The sequence below is a fragment of the Sorghum bicolor genome, chromosome 6, assembly GCF_000003195.3.
Source record: "Sorghum bicolor cultivar BTx623 chromosome 6, Sorghum_bicolor_NCBIv3, whole genome shotgun sequence".
NCBI lineage: Eukaryota > Viridiplantae > Streptophyta > Magnoliopsida > Poales > Poaceae > Sorghum > Sorghum bicolor.
This window is the reverse complement of record NC_012875.2, coordinates 60,264,480-60,278,583: the sequence shown is the minus strand read 5'-3', so window position 1 is coordinate 60,278,583 and position 14,104 is coordinate 60,264,480. Positions and strand designations below refer to the sequence as shown.

The 14,104-nt window shown below is 42.7% G+C and overlaps 2 protein-coding genes across 3 annotated transcripts; one reads left to right on the top strand and one right to left on the bottom strand.

Moving 5' to 3' along the window:
• LOC110436361 (GDSL esterase/lipase CPRD49-like) lies at positions 2,047-5,712 on the bottom strand. Of its 2 annotated transcripts, none has more exons than XM_021463276.1 (6): positions 5,248-5,712; positions 3,708-3,785; positions 3,090-3,230; positions 2,928-3,004; positions 2,693-2,842; positions 2,047-2,626 (listed from the first exon to the last, which is right to left on the bottom strand). In XM_021463276.1, the coding sequence occupies exons 1-6, from the start codon at positions 5,353-5,355 to the stop codon at positions 2,413-2,415; spliced, it is 768 nt and encodes a 255-aa protein (XP_021318951.1). In that variant the 5' UTR covers positions 5,356-5,712; the 3' UTR covers positions 2,047-2,412. The 2 variants fall into 2 exon arrangements, with proteins under 2 accessions (XP_021318951.1, XP_021318950.1); XM_021463275.1 differs by having other exon boundaries at positions 2,693-2,845; positions 5,248-5,711.
• LOC8076480 (choline transporter protein 1) lies at positions 8,986-13,962 on the top strand. Its single transcript, XM_002448743.2, has 10 exons — positions 8,986-9,483; positions 10,555-10,913; positions 11,057-11,202; positions 11,441-11,624; positions 11,749-11,822; positions 11,911-12,024; positions 12,152-12,508; positions 12,635-12,895; positions 13,147-13,374; positions 13,489-13,962. The coding sequence occupies exons 1-10, from the start codon at positions 9,281-9,283 to the stop codon at positions 13,678-13,680; spliced, it is 2,118 nt and encodes a 705-aa protein (XP_002448788.1). The 5' UTR covers positions 8,986-9,280; the 3' UTR covers positions 13,681-13,962.

Genomic DNA, 14,104 nt, shown 5'->3' with positions numbered 1-14,104 from the left:
AAAGCCTATAAAATTTTTTCTCTTTTCTTTTTTCATTTTTTTTGAGCAACTTTTTTTCTAATATTTTTTGACAAATTAGCACATACTAGCAAATATGTCCGTGCTTTGCAACGGGAGAAAAACATCAAATGACCATATAAAGCAATGACATAATATTACATATCTATTTATATTTATTCTTTTTATAAAATTTAAAGTCCATAATTTATTTTATTAATAACCATAACATCTATGGTATTAGATAGTTAATATTTACAATAATATGTAGCTTGGAGATATATTTATTTAATAATAAAAATAGAAATTAGTCAAACCTTATCTTACTCTAATATTACCTCTTAATATACCTTAGTATTATATTAAAACATGAGAAATTTGTTGCTAGCTTTATTGTTTTTATTTAGATTAGGATTCCTATAAAATATGATATATCAGTTAAATGTATGTAGATTATGAACACATGGGCTTATGAAGTATTTATATGACATAACAACACGTCGTGCGAAGGTAGTGGAAGCATCCTCAAGCATAAATCTAGGTAAATTAGTCGATCAGTGAGATATGCAGGAATGGTGCTAAAACTTTTACCACAAATCAAGCATCACATTAAATAGACTACCATAAAATTTTCATAATAATTGGAGCAAGATAACTATATTTTTAATTTTACACTAAAAAGCATAGACAAGCATCTCCAGCAAAAAGATATACTAAAATTTATGATATTTTTTGTTTACTGCATGGATCTACATATGTGGAGCTGAACAAAATTTATTTTGTAATTTTTAGATTTTCCTATGAATTACTACGTATTTATCAATTTGTAGCTTATTGAAGGAGTAAAAAAATAAACTAATAGGACAAACATTTTACATTTAGGTCCCTATACTTTTCTTAACTTATTGTGATGTATATAGAAGATTTTGCATTGAGAACCTTAAAAAAGCTTTTTTTTTGTCCTCCAACAATGTTTGAAGCCACGTGAATCGGAAGGGATAGACAGATTCCGAAGGGGCGGACAGATTGGCGGTGGCGGACCGAAATTTTCGTAATTTAGTATTAGTGATAGATATAATTGATATTTATATATTTAGAATAATATATGTTATGGATCATACTAATGTCTCCAGCACAATCACATAACATTATGGCATAATGATTTCTCTAAAAATATTTTTAAAAATACAAACCTTATTAGAAAAAATTATGAAATTTTTCTCTTATACTTTTGCTATAAAAAGAAAAGAGGAGAAATAGACAAGGACTTATGTATTTTTTCTCAAGCTCAAGACTCAAGAGCCGCGGCTCTTGAAGGCAAGTCAGGCAGTTGGCCAGTCAGTTGTACCGCATATCCCTCCCTCGACAGGAACACTTCTCCAAAGTCTAACATTCTTAAAAATAATAATATCAACATTCATATATCTCTCATCATTAAATAAATTAGTGGAAGTATCGTACTAGCTACTTTCTCTGTATAAAAATACTTAACCTTATAACATATATGTAAATTTAATTTGTCCTAAAATAATTGTCATTGTCACCTTCCAATAAAAATTTCTCTTCTCCCAAATCCCAATACATACTTTTCTTTTCTTGATACATCTTTATCTCTATTTCTAATGTAACCACGGGTAACACGTGAGGGCCATCCCTACTGATCTTTTTTTTCCCGTTTACTCTGATACAGTTGCTAATACATTTCTTTACTGGTAAAAAGGTTCCTCTAATAAACTGAGATAAGTGATTGCTTGAATAAAGATTTTCAAGGTCAAAGATGGTGTTGCGAAATTCAGATCTACCCAGCCTATCCTTATATGCTTCCCAGTTGATTTTAGCATTTTTCTTGATGGCTGGAGACAAAAATTTCATTAAAAAATTTTAAGATGATCAGTGATTTTTGTGTTTGATATTTTCATTAACATGAAAGAACTTGGGGCCCACATCACCAAATTTCACCCATTTTACCTCCGATAAACTGTCTACTGGTTAAATAGGGAGAGTGGTTTCATGTTATTATCTTTATATTATATAGTTATGAGATATAGCTAGTCGAGTATTCTCATTGCATCCAACCAAACAATTGGCTCGTCAACATATCATCGAACACACAACTTGAATGGCTATATCCCTGAAACACATGGATGCATCCTAGCCAACCTTGCCATCAATCCGAACACACCCATACTAATGGGGAAAACACAATATATAATAATCAATCAGTCTTCGAGAGAGCGAGGTCTGATCAAATAGATAAGATGACTGTATCATACTGTCCCGGCCATGACCAGCTCCCTTAACTCTAGTCCTCCATTGTTATTCTTGAGCATCATGATTCATTCCAAATCCATCAAGGCAGAACAAATGCATGCATGTATGCATCCAGCCATGGAGCCAATCAAGGCCACAAACAAGTCAGTCCCACGGTATTTTCCTGTGGATTGTCCACTCCGACGGGTTCACGGTGGCGTCACCGCTGGAGGAGACAAGATCGAAGGGGGAGTCCTCAGCAAACTCCGTCGGCATCGCCTTCCAGTGCAGGCATGGTTCCCACTCTGCCTCTTTCAACACCTTCAGGATCTCTTCCACCACAATATTGCTCCCTTCTTCAGACAGATGCAGCCCATCCCTGCAACACAAAAATTATCGTCTTCTTATTCAGGCCGGTGACAAGAACAAACAGCAAACAACTCACGTGAAGCATGCAGTCATCCAGTCCTCCCTCTTCTGCATGGCATGCCAGAGATCAACCACCTTCAGGTTCATCTCCTTGCACAGAGCTACGCAAGCATCAGAGTACAGACGGCAGGTTTCGTTGGTCCGGACGATCTCACTCAGTATAGTACTACTGCACACATAATATGTTCAGTTCCATGTGTTCAATTATATGGCAACAAGCCTCTGGATTCACCATACAACTGATCTCTCACCTGGTTGAGTTTCGAAGCATCTCCTCGTTCAGAGGTGGGCAGCTCAGGAAAATGACTCGTGTCTTCTCAGAGAGGCTCTGACCACAAAGGCAAACCAACTGTCAAACAACTAGCTACTGGTGCATCTACATTCCAGGAACATCTTGCTAATCGATACTCTACCTTTAGGTGTTCTGCAATCTTTCTCATGTTTCCTATGTACTCATCTAGTGGCACATGAGGCCCGAGACCGGAAGAATGAGCAGCAATGGAGTCGTTTCCACCAAAGTAAACTATTACCAAAGATGGCTGCACTGCTGAATCCTATGGCAAATGGAGGGTAGAAAATCATTTAAAATTTGGCTGATAGCCAGCTCATTTTTTAATATCGTCAAAGATTATTTTGTAAATTGGATTAGGATCTTTACATCATAGTATTGGTCCTTGAGAATGTACACGTGTGTCATCATATAGATAGGTAACTAAAAACTACTGAAAACTTTCATTATGGTATGATAAACAAGTTAAAGAATGATCAAGTAATCAGCAGTTTATCATAATGTCGTTAGCTAAGACTAATGGAAGAAATAGACTCGAAGGGAAGAAGCAGACTTCCTCTCGTTAGAAAAACTGCACAGAAGAGGATTATATTACTTAGGCAGTAGCTGTTATCAATGATCAAAAAACAGGGCGAAATCTGTAAGAAATTTACACATGCCCCAAAATGAAATCTTGTAGAGAGAAATATAACTATTGAAATAGAGATACACAAACAAAATTAGCGATCCAGACCATATATACCTTAGGGAACACTTTGTCCATCACTTGAACACCCCGCCTTGTGTTCCAGCCGATATATCCTCTTAGCAGGATGTCAGCCTGAATGAATAGCAAGCAGAAATAAGCATTACTGAAGTAAAAACATTGCTAGTTAGGTACTTTCATTCACCAATAAACTGACCCGAAGGTTAATCTGACATAAGATGTGAATGATTGGGTTTACCTTACCAGTTGCCCTAGTGAGATCACAAAATAAAAAACTCAGGACACCGTGCTATACACTAGTTTTTTTTTTGTGTGATTTTATAATAACAAGAATGAAAGTTGCACAAAGAAATCAGTTAACCAAGAGCTGAATCTAGTGACCAAACCAAACTGTGCAATATACTTGTATTTTAAAAATATATGCTTCCAATGTATGTCTCTTCTTCTACTTCTTTTTTAAAAGTAGGGTTGATTGACCTTTCATATATATATAGTGGAATGTTATATAAAATAGTTGGGCCACTAAATTTATAAAGTTGTCCCAGTGGCAGGTTCTTTCTGGATTGATAAAACCAGATTGACAGATAAAACCAGATGCAAATGTAATTATCTGTCATGACGGAAAATGTGCAGTTTTATGTCCTAGTGGTGCAGAGATTTTCCTAGCCCAGATCTTCTGCTTTCCAAACATTTATGTATTTTATAAGATGAAGTAGCCAATTTTTGTCATAGACATTTTAAAGATGCTGTCAGATAGCATGTCTTACAGAATCAATTAGCAGTAATATACATAGTCAACAGAGAGCAGGTTATCATGCCTAGCTAGATACGAATGAAGATATATATCAGATCAAAATATTAAATAAGAAGTTTCCATATAAGGACATGCATGCAAAATACAAAAAGTATCCATGATAGGAAGGCATAGCATAGATGGCATATTGAATAGGAAGGCATAGCATAGAAGCCCCAAATTGGGTCCAAGTTGAGAATTCCGCTGTTTAGTCCTTTTTTTTCCAGTCTCTATGACCTTCCCCTGAGTTCAAGTTTTTTTTTTTTGAGCAATCCCCTGAGTTCAAGTTAAAGAGCTTGGCATGTTCCTTCACCTTTGTGTTAGTCATTGTAGGGATCAAAGGAAGCAGGGATCAAGATTTTGTTATAATTGGTGCCGTTCTTATCCTTTAAAACACAGGCTAGTTAGCATAGGTATATATCGTTTTGGGAAGCAGATGTACAGTACTGTGCAAACAACAATCATGGAGAAGTGGAGATGACCGGCCTCCATGCAGAAAGTTGGTGGTGTGAATAATGGAACATGGTACATTAATTCGTGCAGAACCTAATTTGTTTGATTTGACGACTGACTGACCGATTGCTTTGGTTCAGTTCCGAATGCACCAGAAACAGACTAGCCAACAGAACACACAGAGAGAGAGGAAATCTGTTTCTTCATCTCGATCTCTCACTGCCACCACCGGCGCCGGCGAGGAGGTGGGGCTGGAGCCTGGAGGAGATGAGAGAAGCAAAGACGCACAGATACGATGCGATGCCCGCAGCAGCAGGCGTAGCGTGGTACCTTGCGGGCGTAGATGTCGGCAAGCGCGGCGCCCCATCCGCCGTTGCTGAAGCTGTACTGCACGATGGAGGAGCCGAAGAGCACGAAGAGGGGACGGCCTCCAAGCATCGTCGTCCTGCTACCTCTCCCGAGTACTCCAACCGGATGTCCTCCTCCTCCTCCTCCTCCTCTCTTTGCGTCTCGCCTGGTTCTCCGATCCGCGCCGGCCGCCTACTGATCCGGGACCCCTTTGCCTCCCTTGGTCCCTGGTGGCCTGACCGATCAACCTCGCTCGATCTACTCTGCTCTTCTCTCTCTCTCTCCCTTCGGTTTGGAGATCGACCTACTATGCTATAGCTGCAAGCTGCAATGGTGATGATCCATGGTCCATGAATGGGTGGGGATGGATTGGATTGGAGTCGGAGGAGACACTAGACAGGAAGTAGCTGGCGCTATGAATGAAGGTACGTAGCGTACTAGTGCAATCACTGCGGCCTATCTACTCCATTCGCTTAGGCCTTGTTCAGTTCGCAAAAACTTTTGAAAAACGGCACTGTAGCACTTTCGTTTTTATTTGACAAACATTGTCCAATCATAGTAGGCTCAAAAGATTCATCTCGCGGTTTCCAGATGAACTGTGCAAATACTTTTTGTTTTCATGTATATTTAATGCTCCATGCATGTGCCGCAAAATTCGATGTGACGGGAAATCTTGAAAATTTTTGGAACTAAACAAGCCTTACTTTATTGCGGCCGCAAAAACCGCAGTCGTCAGTTCGTCACACTATTTTTTCCTACATAGAAAATTTACACAATCAAATCCTAAAATCTAGTTTAATCTTTTAAGAATTATAGAAAAAAAATTTTTAGCTCGTAAAATTATCAAATTAATTTCATATTTTTTTCAAAAATAAATCACGCTCCATGTTATGTATCTAGATTAAAATTAACTGAATGTTATGCTCTATTTATTAACCAACCAAACTACACATAAGACCAAATGACACGGACTACTCTTAGTAGCAGATACTCTCCTTATATCTTTTTTTTTCAAAAAAATTATGTTTGTGTTGCTGATGTTTGTTGAGTGATATTTATTCATGTTGTTCACACCTCGACGACAACACTTTATAGATAAAATCAAGTGACACATATCTTCATACTGAGGTTTTGTTTAGTATACCTTATAAGCTGCTTACTGCTAACATAAGTTAAAACCACAAACCAAAATGGCATGTTTTATTTTATACTCTTTTCTAGCCACACTTCTCATATATCCCCAATTTACACTAAAAACATAATAATATGGGTTTATACTAGTTTATTTTGGCTGCACCTTTCCTCCAATTTTGCCTCTTCTCACCACACAATGTGGTTGTACCAAACATGACCTAAATAGGATCAATTATTTAGGTCGAGAGGTGCACGCGTGTGTCCGTTAGTGCTACTATTGCTGGCTAGGGCGGCGAGGAAGGAAGTAGGGGCAGAGGAGAAAGACGTGAGGCTAAAGAGAGGTAAGAAAGAAGATGCTGAGGTTGCACCATGCGCTATTGTGCAACCATAAGCTGATTATATAAGATATATACAACCAACATCATACCTAGATAAAACAACTAACACCGCATGTATAGGTACACACAACGTGGTTCGTGGTACACTTGATTACTCTAGGCCTTGTTTAGTTCCAAATTTTTTTGAAAAATGGATACTATACTATTTTCGTTTGTATTTGATAAATATTATCCAATTATAGACTAACTAGACTCAAAAGATTTATTTCGCAAATTACATGCTGTGTAATTAGTTTATTTTTTATCATGTTTAATGCTCCATGCATATACCGTAAAATTTAATGTCACAAGGAATCTAAAAAAATTTACATTTTGGATTAACATTTTGGGCAAGTTACCATTCACCTGGTCAAGCTGTGCATATATGCAAACTGGTGGAGCACTTGACAAACGCGATCTGCACGAATCCGGCGCTACTCTCTTGCACAAAAATTTCGCGGCAAGTCAAATTGAGTCCACAATTTGGTAAATGCCAAATTATTTTTACAAAACTTTTGAAGATGGTTTGTTTTTCTCCTCCCTATTTTATTTTGAGAGTTAGCAAACTATAATAAATAGCAAAGAAAAAATATCAAATTTCATAAAAAAAGAAAAAATATCAAATCGTTGGAGATGCTCTAGACATCGTTCACCTTCATTATCCTCACCGGCAGGAACACGGACCGTCGTCCAATCCTTGAGCTTTTTACCTGTATGCCATTATGAAAGATTGACCAAACCACCATGCCACTAAAAAGTTGTTTCGCACCGCTGTGCCTAACTTCATCTTCGGCTATACCTGTGTGTCATTCCGTTCATTTTAATGTCTAACGGCAGTTAAGTGGCCTGGCAATAGACTTGAATACCCCTAGGCTGTGTCAGTTCAACTACCACCAACCCTGTGCTTCCCTTCAATTCAATTCACCCCTCGCTCGCTGCATCCTCTGCTTCCCTTCTTCTTTGCCATAGCACCTTCGTGGTGTTCCTGCTGCTCGACATTGGCGTCCGCCGGCCGTGCGGCTAACGAGGTCGTGAGCTTCGTGGTGTTCCTGCTGCTGGACGCGCTGTTGTGCCTTGGTGGTGCTGCTGTGAGATCCGGTTGTGGTCGGCGACTTGAGCCTCTCCGTGCCGTTCACCAGGAATGGTGACCAGAACACCGACACCGTGGCGTTGTGCGACGGGAACGCCCGGCGCCTGAACTTGCGGAGCTCGTCGCCGTCCCCGTCGCAGTCGCCGCCGTCGACGCCGCGCACCAGCTGCGCCGGGAACGCGGAGGTGAGCAGGCACACCAGGGACTCGCACTGGTTCCGCGCGAGCGAGTCGCCCACGAAGGCCACGTGGCGATCGCGCACCCACGCCAGCGGAACCTCTTCTTCGACGCCACCGCTGCGCTCCGCGTCCGCCTCTACGACGGGCCCGGCGACCGCAACCCCTTGCGTGCCGTCCTCGCCCTCAAGCGCCGCCCGTGGATTGACGCTGGCGTCAACCGCGTCGAGGAGATCGAGGAGCCGCTCGACCCCGCGCTCGACCTCGCCTGCGCCGACGACACCGCGCTCGCCCTCGCCTGCGCTCCCGGCCTTCCTCACGGCCGCCGCCGCGGAACCGGACCACCCGTGCACCGCGCTCGTGGTGGCCGGCGGCGGTGACCACGCGCCCAATCCAGCCGAACCCGAGCCGGCCGCTGTCGAGCTTCACCCGGTCGGGGCCCTCCCCGCCTCGGCTCGGACCCTCTGGGCGCTGTCGCGGGCCAAGGTCGCGTCCAGCGACTCCAGCACCGCGCCGAGTGCGCGCACGCGTCGGCGAACCGCGCCGTCAGAGGCGCTTGGCGTTGAACTCCAGCCCTGCCTGCTGGGCGCACCTCTTGAGAAAGGCAAAAAGGACATTGTGCTAGCTGGGACCTACGTGTTAGACCTCTTAGACGGAAGAAAACGAACAGAATATGGACGGAATGGCACACATATAGTCAGAAGATGAAGTTCATACCGGTAAAAAAGCTCCCAATCCTTGACCGCGGTGAATCACGAATGCGTGGGTGAATCACGAATGCGTGGGTACATCGTGTGTACGCTGTGGTAGGTGCTGCGCATGTGACTGATGACGCTGTGCGTTTTTGCCTCTCCGGCGCTGCAGCAGCAGTCCTTGGCTCCTTGCAGATAGAGAGAGAAAGAGAGAGAGGGAGCAGCCGACCAGAAAGTGGCGGACCTCCTTTTCAGACGGAGCGAGCAGGAAAAGCCAAAAACCTCTCTCCTCACATCACTCTCCCTGCTGCTTGCTGCCTCGTGCCTCCCCTCCACTCTCCACTGTCCACTCTCCCAGTCGGCCAGTCCCCACCAGCACCGCGCAACGCACAGATCGCTCGCTCGCTCACGCCAAGGCCACCGTGCCGCGCCGAATCCAAATCGAGTCGAGCAAGCAAGCAAGGAGCGCACGCATCTAGGCTAGGCGAGCAGCCGAGCATCAAGGTAGGAGGAGGAGGAGGAGGAGGCGCCGCGGGCGGCGGTGGAATGGGAGGGCCCCTCGGCGCGATCATCGGCCGCTACCCGTCGGCGGCCGGCGGCGACGAGCAGCTGGGAGGCGGCGCCAGCGGCGGCATTATACGCCACGACCGCAGGTGCCGCGACATCGCCTTCCTCGTGCTCTTCGCCGCCTTCTGGGTCGCCATGATTGTCAACTCCAGCTTCGGCTTCAACCAGGGCAACCCGCTCAGGTCAGCCAGATTCGCCCCCCATCCCTCTCCCTCCCTCTCAGGATCTGCGCTCGCCCTTCCTAGCTGGGCCTGGGTGCCCGTGGCTGTGAGATGCCTCGGCGTCGGCGAGGACTCGCTCCTTCTCCATCTTTTGGCCACCTCAATTTCTCAGCAATTTCAGCTGCTCTCGTCTCTCTGAGAATTGATTGACACACATTTTTTCAAGAACGCTGCTTTTGGAGTGGGAGGCTCAAGATGACTTCTCCCCCCTCATCCATTACACAGAAAATAGTTGGTCCCGAAAAGAAAAATCGATTGGGTGAAACAACAAGCAATGTTAAAGATTTTTAGTAGCGGATCTTGCTTGCTATGGGAAAGAACGTGTGCCGCTAAGCTACTACTAGTATGTCACCTGTAGTGTGCAGCGAATCTTTGTCTTGCTTCTTAGTTTATCCGGCTCGGTAAAGAACGAAACATGATGTTTCGGTAAAGAACGAGGCATCTTTAGCTTTGCAGAGGGCAGCAAAAAAAAAGAGCTTTTACTGCTTATACTAGTTAAAAGAGCTGTGGCCCAAGGAATTGCATCCCCTACCTAAAACGCAGCATTCCAGAATACAGCTAAAAAATTTGTGCTCTCAAAGGCAGAAAGTAGGTGAAAGTTAGTGGTCATATATTCTCTCATAGGCAGAAAGCAGGTGAGTGAAACCCCGGCCTGATAAATAATCTATTTTCAGGGATAAAATCTGCTGCTGTTGATTTTCTTGAGTATTCGTGTTTATGCAACCTGTATGCTGTCACCATTTTACCACCATTATACATTTTTTATGCAGCAGTTGCGTTTTAGGTCCAGATGCTGATGCTATTTTCTAGTTGTTTGACCTGTCTTTGTCCATGCAACCAACTGTCGATGATATCTGATTGGTTTCTGGAGCTCCCACTCCATCAGTTAAAATTTAGTCATATTTAGCTGAAAGCAGCTCCTAGCCCTATCAAATAGATTGGCTGACCCTAACGAAAGATTGATCAACAATGTTAATCTCTGCATCTACATCAGTTTAACAAAAGATGACATCCTGTGCTTTCATCAAGCAGGCTGACTTATGAACTGGACTACAAAGGGAACATCTGTGGCGACAAGCATGGCAGCCCAAATTTGCAGGAGCTGGATGTTAGATACTGGATGAATCCGAACCAAGTCTACCAAAGTGGACTCAAGGACAGCAAGGTTAACCTGGCTGATGCCAAAGCCATCTGCCTGATGGAGTGCCCAAATCCAGCTGTAGATGGATTGAACTTTATTTGTGATTATCCAGAAGGGGACATCCACCTCTCTGTTGATGACTGGATCAATAGGGACTATGACTATTTTGAGTTTCTCACACCAGACATGAGGAATAGCTCACTTCAACTCCAGGGTCCATGCTACCCTATCATATTCCCAACTGTTAATGGTAATATTATTTCTGCTGTCATTTTGTGTGTCCTTTTAAAAGTAATAATTTTAAAAGTAATAAGGGCTAGATAGTATGGTGTGACTTATTTATTCAGTAAATCCATACTCTGAGATAAGCAATTCAATTTCCTTCCCCCTCAGTCTATTGGAGCTGCCAATTTATTGCACGAGCATCCAATGTCTCTTTGAAGCACTGGCATGAGATGGGTGGTGTCAGCATTGATGAAAATATCCTCATTGATAAAACAGTGCACAAGGCCATTGATTCTAGATCTGCTGTATTAAAGGTCTGTAAACTTCTTGGCATAATTTTGTTGCCGACCTAGTCATTTCTATCTTCACAAAAAGTCGCTGTTTTGTACTGACATCAAGTGACAAATGATTTATCCTGAATTTGCTTTAAACTACATATGTCAAATTCCTGCTCAAGATTGATAACTATTCTTTTGCATTTAAAGAAAATCCTGATGTGGCGTAATGTATATAGCATGTTGCATACTTCAATTGGTTTATTTTCTACTGCAGAGATATATTGCAGACATTGGGAAGTCCTGGCCTGTGTTCATCGTTTGTGGTGGAATCCTCCCTGTTTTCCTGTCAGTGATCTGGTTGCTTATGATTCGTTATTTCGTTGCTGCTATGACTTGGATAACAGTAGTCCTCTTCAATGCCCTTGTTATATCTGTAACGATGTTCTTTTACATCAAAGGTATGATTCACTATTCCAGTTCCTAGTTATAAGGTATCTATTCACAAAGAATGCTTCAAGCTATGGATTGTACATATATCTAATTCATGGTTCACTTCCTGTAACTGCTGCATCAAACATTCAGCTGGCTGGATAGGCAATGACCCCTTAACTGTTGTCATTGGTGAAAGTGACCCATATGTTCACATAAGTGGGCGGGTAAGTACTTCCAAGTTCCAACTGAATCAATCTGTTGCAAGACATAGCTGCTTCTGCTTGAAATCTGATAGTCCTATCTTCTTGCCAGGAAATAAGTCACCTTCATACTGTTACAATCCTAATGACAGCAGTAATGATCATTGCTTTCCTATCCTCAATAGCTATTGTCCGCCGTATACTGATAGCAACACCTGTCTTAAAGGTAAGCAAATAGTTGGATACATGACAGGTATTGCATAGGGCCACAATAAACACCTCTGTTTCGAATGTGATAGCTCATAGCTGATAGCTCCTAAACACTAACCAATAACCATTAAACATGGTTTCAGGTTGCTGCAAAGGTCATTGGTGAAGTTCAGGCACTGATAGCTTTTCCACTTTTGCCGTGGCTGATCCTTTCCATCTTTTATATGTTCTGGTTTTCTGCTACACTCCATCTCTTCAGCTCTGGTCAAGTTGTCCGAAATGATTGCAATACTGATTGTTGTTCGTATGATCTGAAGCTGGGGAAAGTAAATTGTGACAACTGTTGTGGGTACAACATCCATTACACCCCTCATATCAGCATTGCCATTCTATTCCACTTGTTTGGTTGCTACTGGGCGACTCAATTCATTCTCGCATGCTCTTCAACTGTGGTTGCGGGATCAGTTGCTTCGTACTACTGGGCACGTGGTGAAATATCAGTAAGCACGTCAAAGTCTGAAATCTAACTGAATTGCTTCACATAAAAATTTCTCCATTTTCAGTTTTTTTCCTGTTTTTAGCATATGTATTCTCCCTTGCTGATCATTCAAGCAATTTCAATGCAGCATGATATACCATTTCTTACTGTAGTCTCTTCACTGAAGCGACTGATGCGCTACAGCCTTGGATCTGTTGCTCTGGGTTCACTTCTTGTATCTGTCGTTGAGTGGGTGCGGTTTATACTAGAATGCCTCCGTCGCAAGTTGAAGCTAGTTGATTCTGCTCGAGAAAGCTGCTTTGGAAAAGCGACGTCTTCCTCTTCTGAATGCTGCCTGGGTTGCATAGACTGGACTCTAAAGTCAGTAAATCGAAATGCCTACATTATGGTCAGTATGAAGATTTGCTACACACCAGCTCTTCCCACCCTAATAGTTCTGAATGCAGTTACTGACAACTATATACTCGATCAGATAGTTAAACCCATTTGACTTGGCATTCTGCTATTCAGTGTTGACTCTTGAGATTCCTGCACCTGAAAGCGATTTTTCACCAAGAACACGTGAAAGCGCATGCCATCCATGTTACATGGCTCTTTTGTTAAACACAAAGTTCTTATAACCTTGTTTTGCTGCTGCAGATTGCCATTACTGGGAAAGGTTTCTTCAAAGCTTCAGTGCTCGCAACTGGATTAATAATGAAGAACATTCTGCGCATTGGAAAAGTCAATGTCATTGGGGATGTTATCCTCTTCCTGGGAAAACTGTGTGTGAGCCTATTCTGTGCGCTTTTTGCCTTTCTGATGTTAGACACCCACAAGTACAAGTCTGCACACAACAAGATATCATCTCCAGTTATCCCTGTCCTGGTGAGCCAACTGAAACCTTATTTTATCCATTGAAATTCTCAGATTCTCAGATTTCATTTTCATTTGCTGAAACCTGAAGCTATACTGCCTTGTGACGATACGCTGACACTGCAGGTAACATGGGCCCTCGGCTATATAGTCGCGAAGCTTTTCTTTGCGGTGGTTGAGATGTCGATCGACACCATAATCCTCTCGTTCTGCCAGGACGCCGAAGAGCACCAGGGGAATGCACAGTATGCGCCCCCTGCTTTGATGGAAACTCTGGATGAACAGGGCGAACTGCAGAGACTAACTCAAGGGCCTTGACTGTTGTTTCCTCCTGGGCATCCCTTCTTGGTATGGTAGCATGGAAACTTAGCAGCAGGCTAATCTTTTGTTACCCCGTTCCCTTGGCGTGTGAAGAGGTTTGCCATTTTGCTTGCTACCCTACCAAAGTTTCTTCTACAAGTCTGAATCTGACATGTTTTCCTGGCCCAATTGGCATGTGTAGGCAGCTTATCTAATATATATATATATGTGTGTGCTATTGCTGATACAGCGTTAGTGAAGTAGGTTGGAATCTATATGAGTGAGTGACTTCATCATCTATTAATCCCCTCTGTTGAATTTCATTCATCAACTTATACATTTAACATTTTGGTGCTGTGACTGGAGTAACACAATGTCGAGTGTTGAAGCCAATTAAGGAGTGAAACCTTTAATGGCGTAGGATCAAAATTTCCAATTCCCA

Excerpts from the sequence above, each read along its gene's own strand:
- LOC110436361 (XM_021463275.1), bottom strand. The coding sequence starts at position 5,355 with ATGCTTGGAGGCCGTCCCCTCTTCGTGCTCTTCGGCTCCTCCATCGTG. Across the intron at positions 3,005-3,089 it reads AGATTGCAGAACACCTAAAG|AGCCTCTCTGAGAAGACACG; the intron begins GTAGAGTATCGA and ends CTTTGTGGTCAG. Across the intron at positions 2,846-2,927 it reads ATGCTTCGAAACTCAACCAG|TAGTACTATACTGAGTGAGA; the intron begins GTGAGAGATCAG and ends TTATGTGTGCAG.
- LOC8076480 (XM_002448743.2), top strand. The coding sequence starts at position 9,281 with ATGGGAGGGCCCCTCGGCGCGATCATCGGCCGCTACCCGTCGGCGGCC. Across the intron at positions 10,914-11,056 it reads CATATTCCCAACTGTTAATG|TCTATTGGAGCTGCCAATTT; the intron begins GTAATATTATTT and ends CTTCCCCCTCAG. Across the intron at positions 11,203-11,440 it reads CTAGATCTGCTGTATTAAAG|AGATATATTGCAGACATTGG; the intron begins GTCTGTAAACTT and ends TTTCTACTGCAG.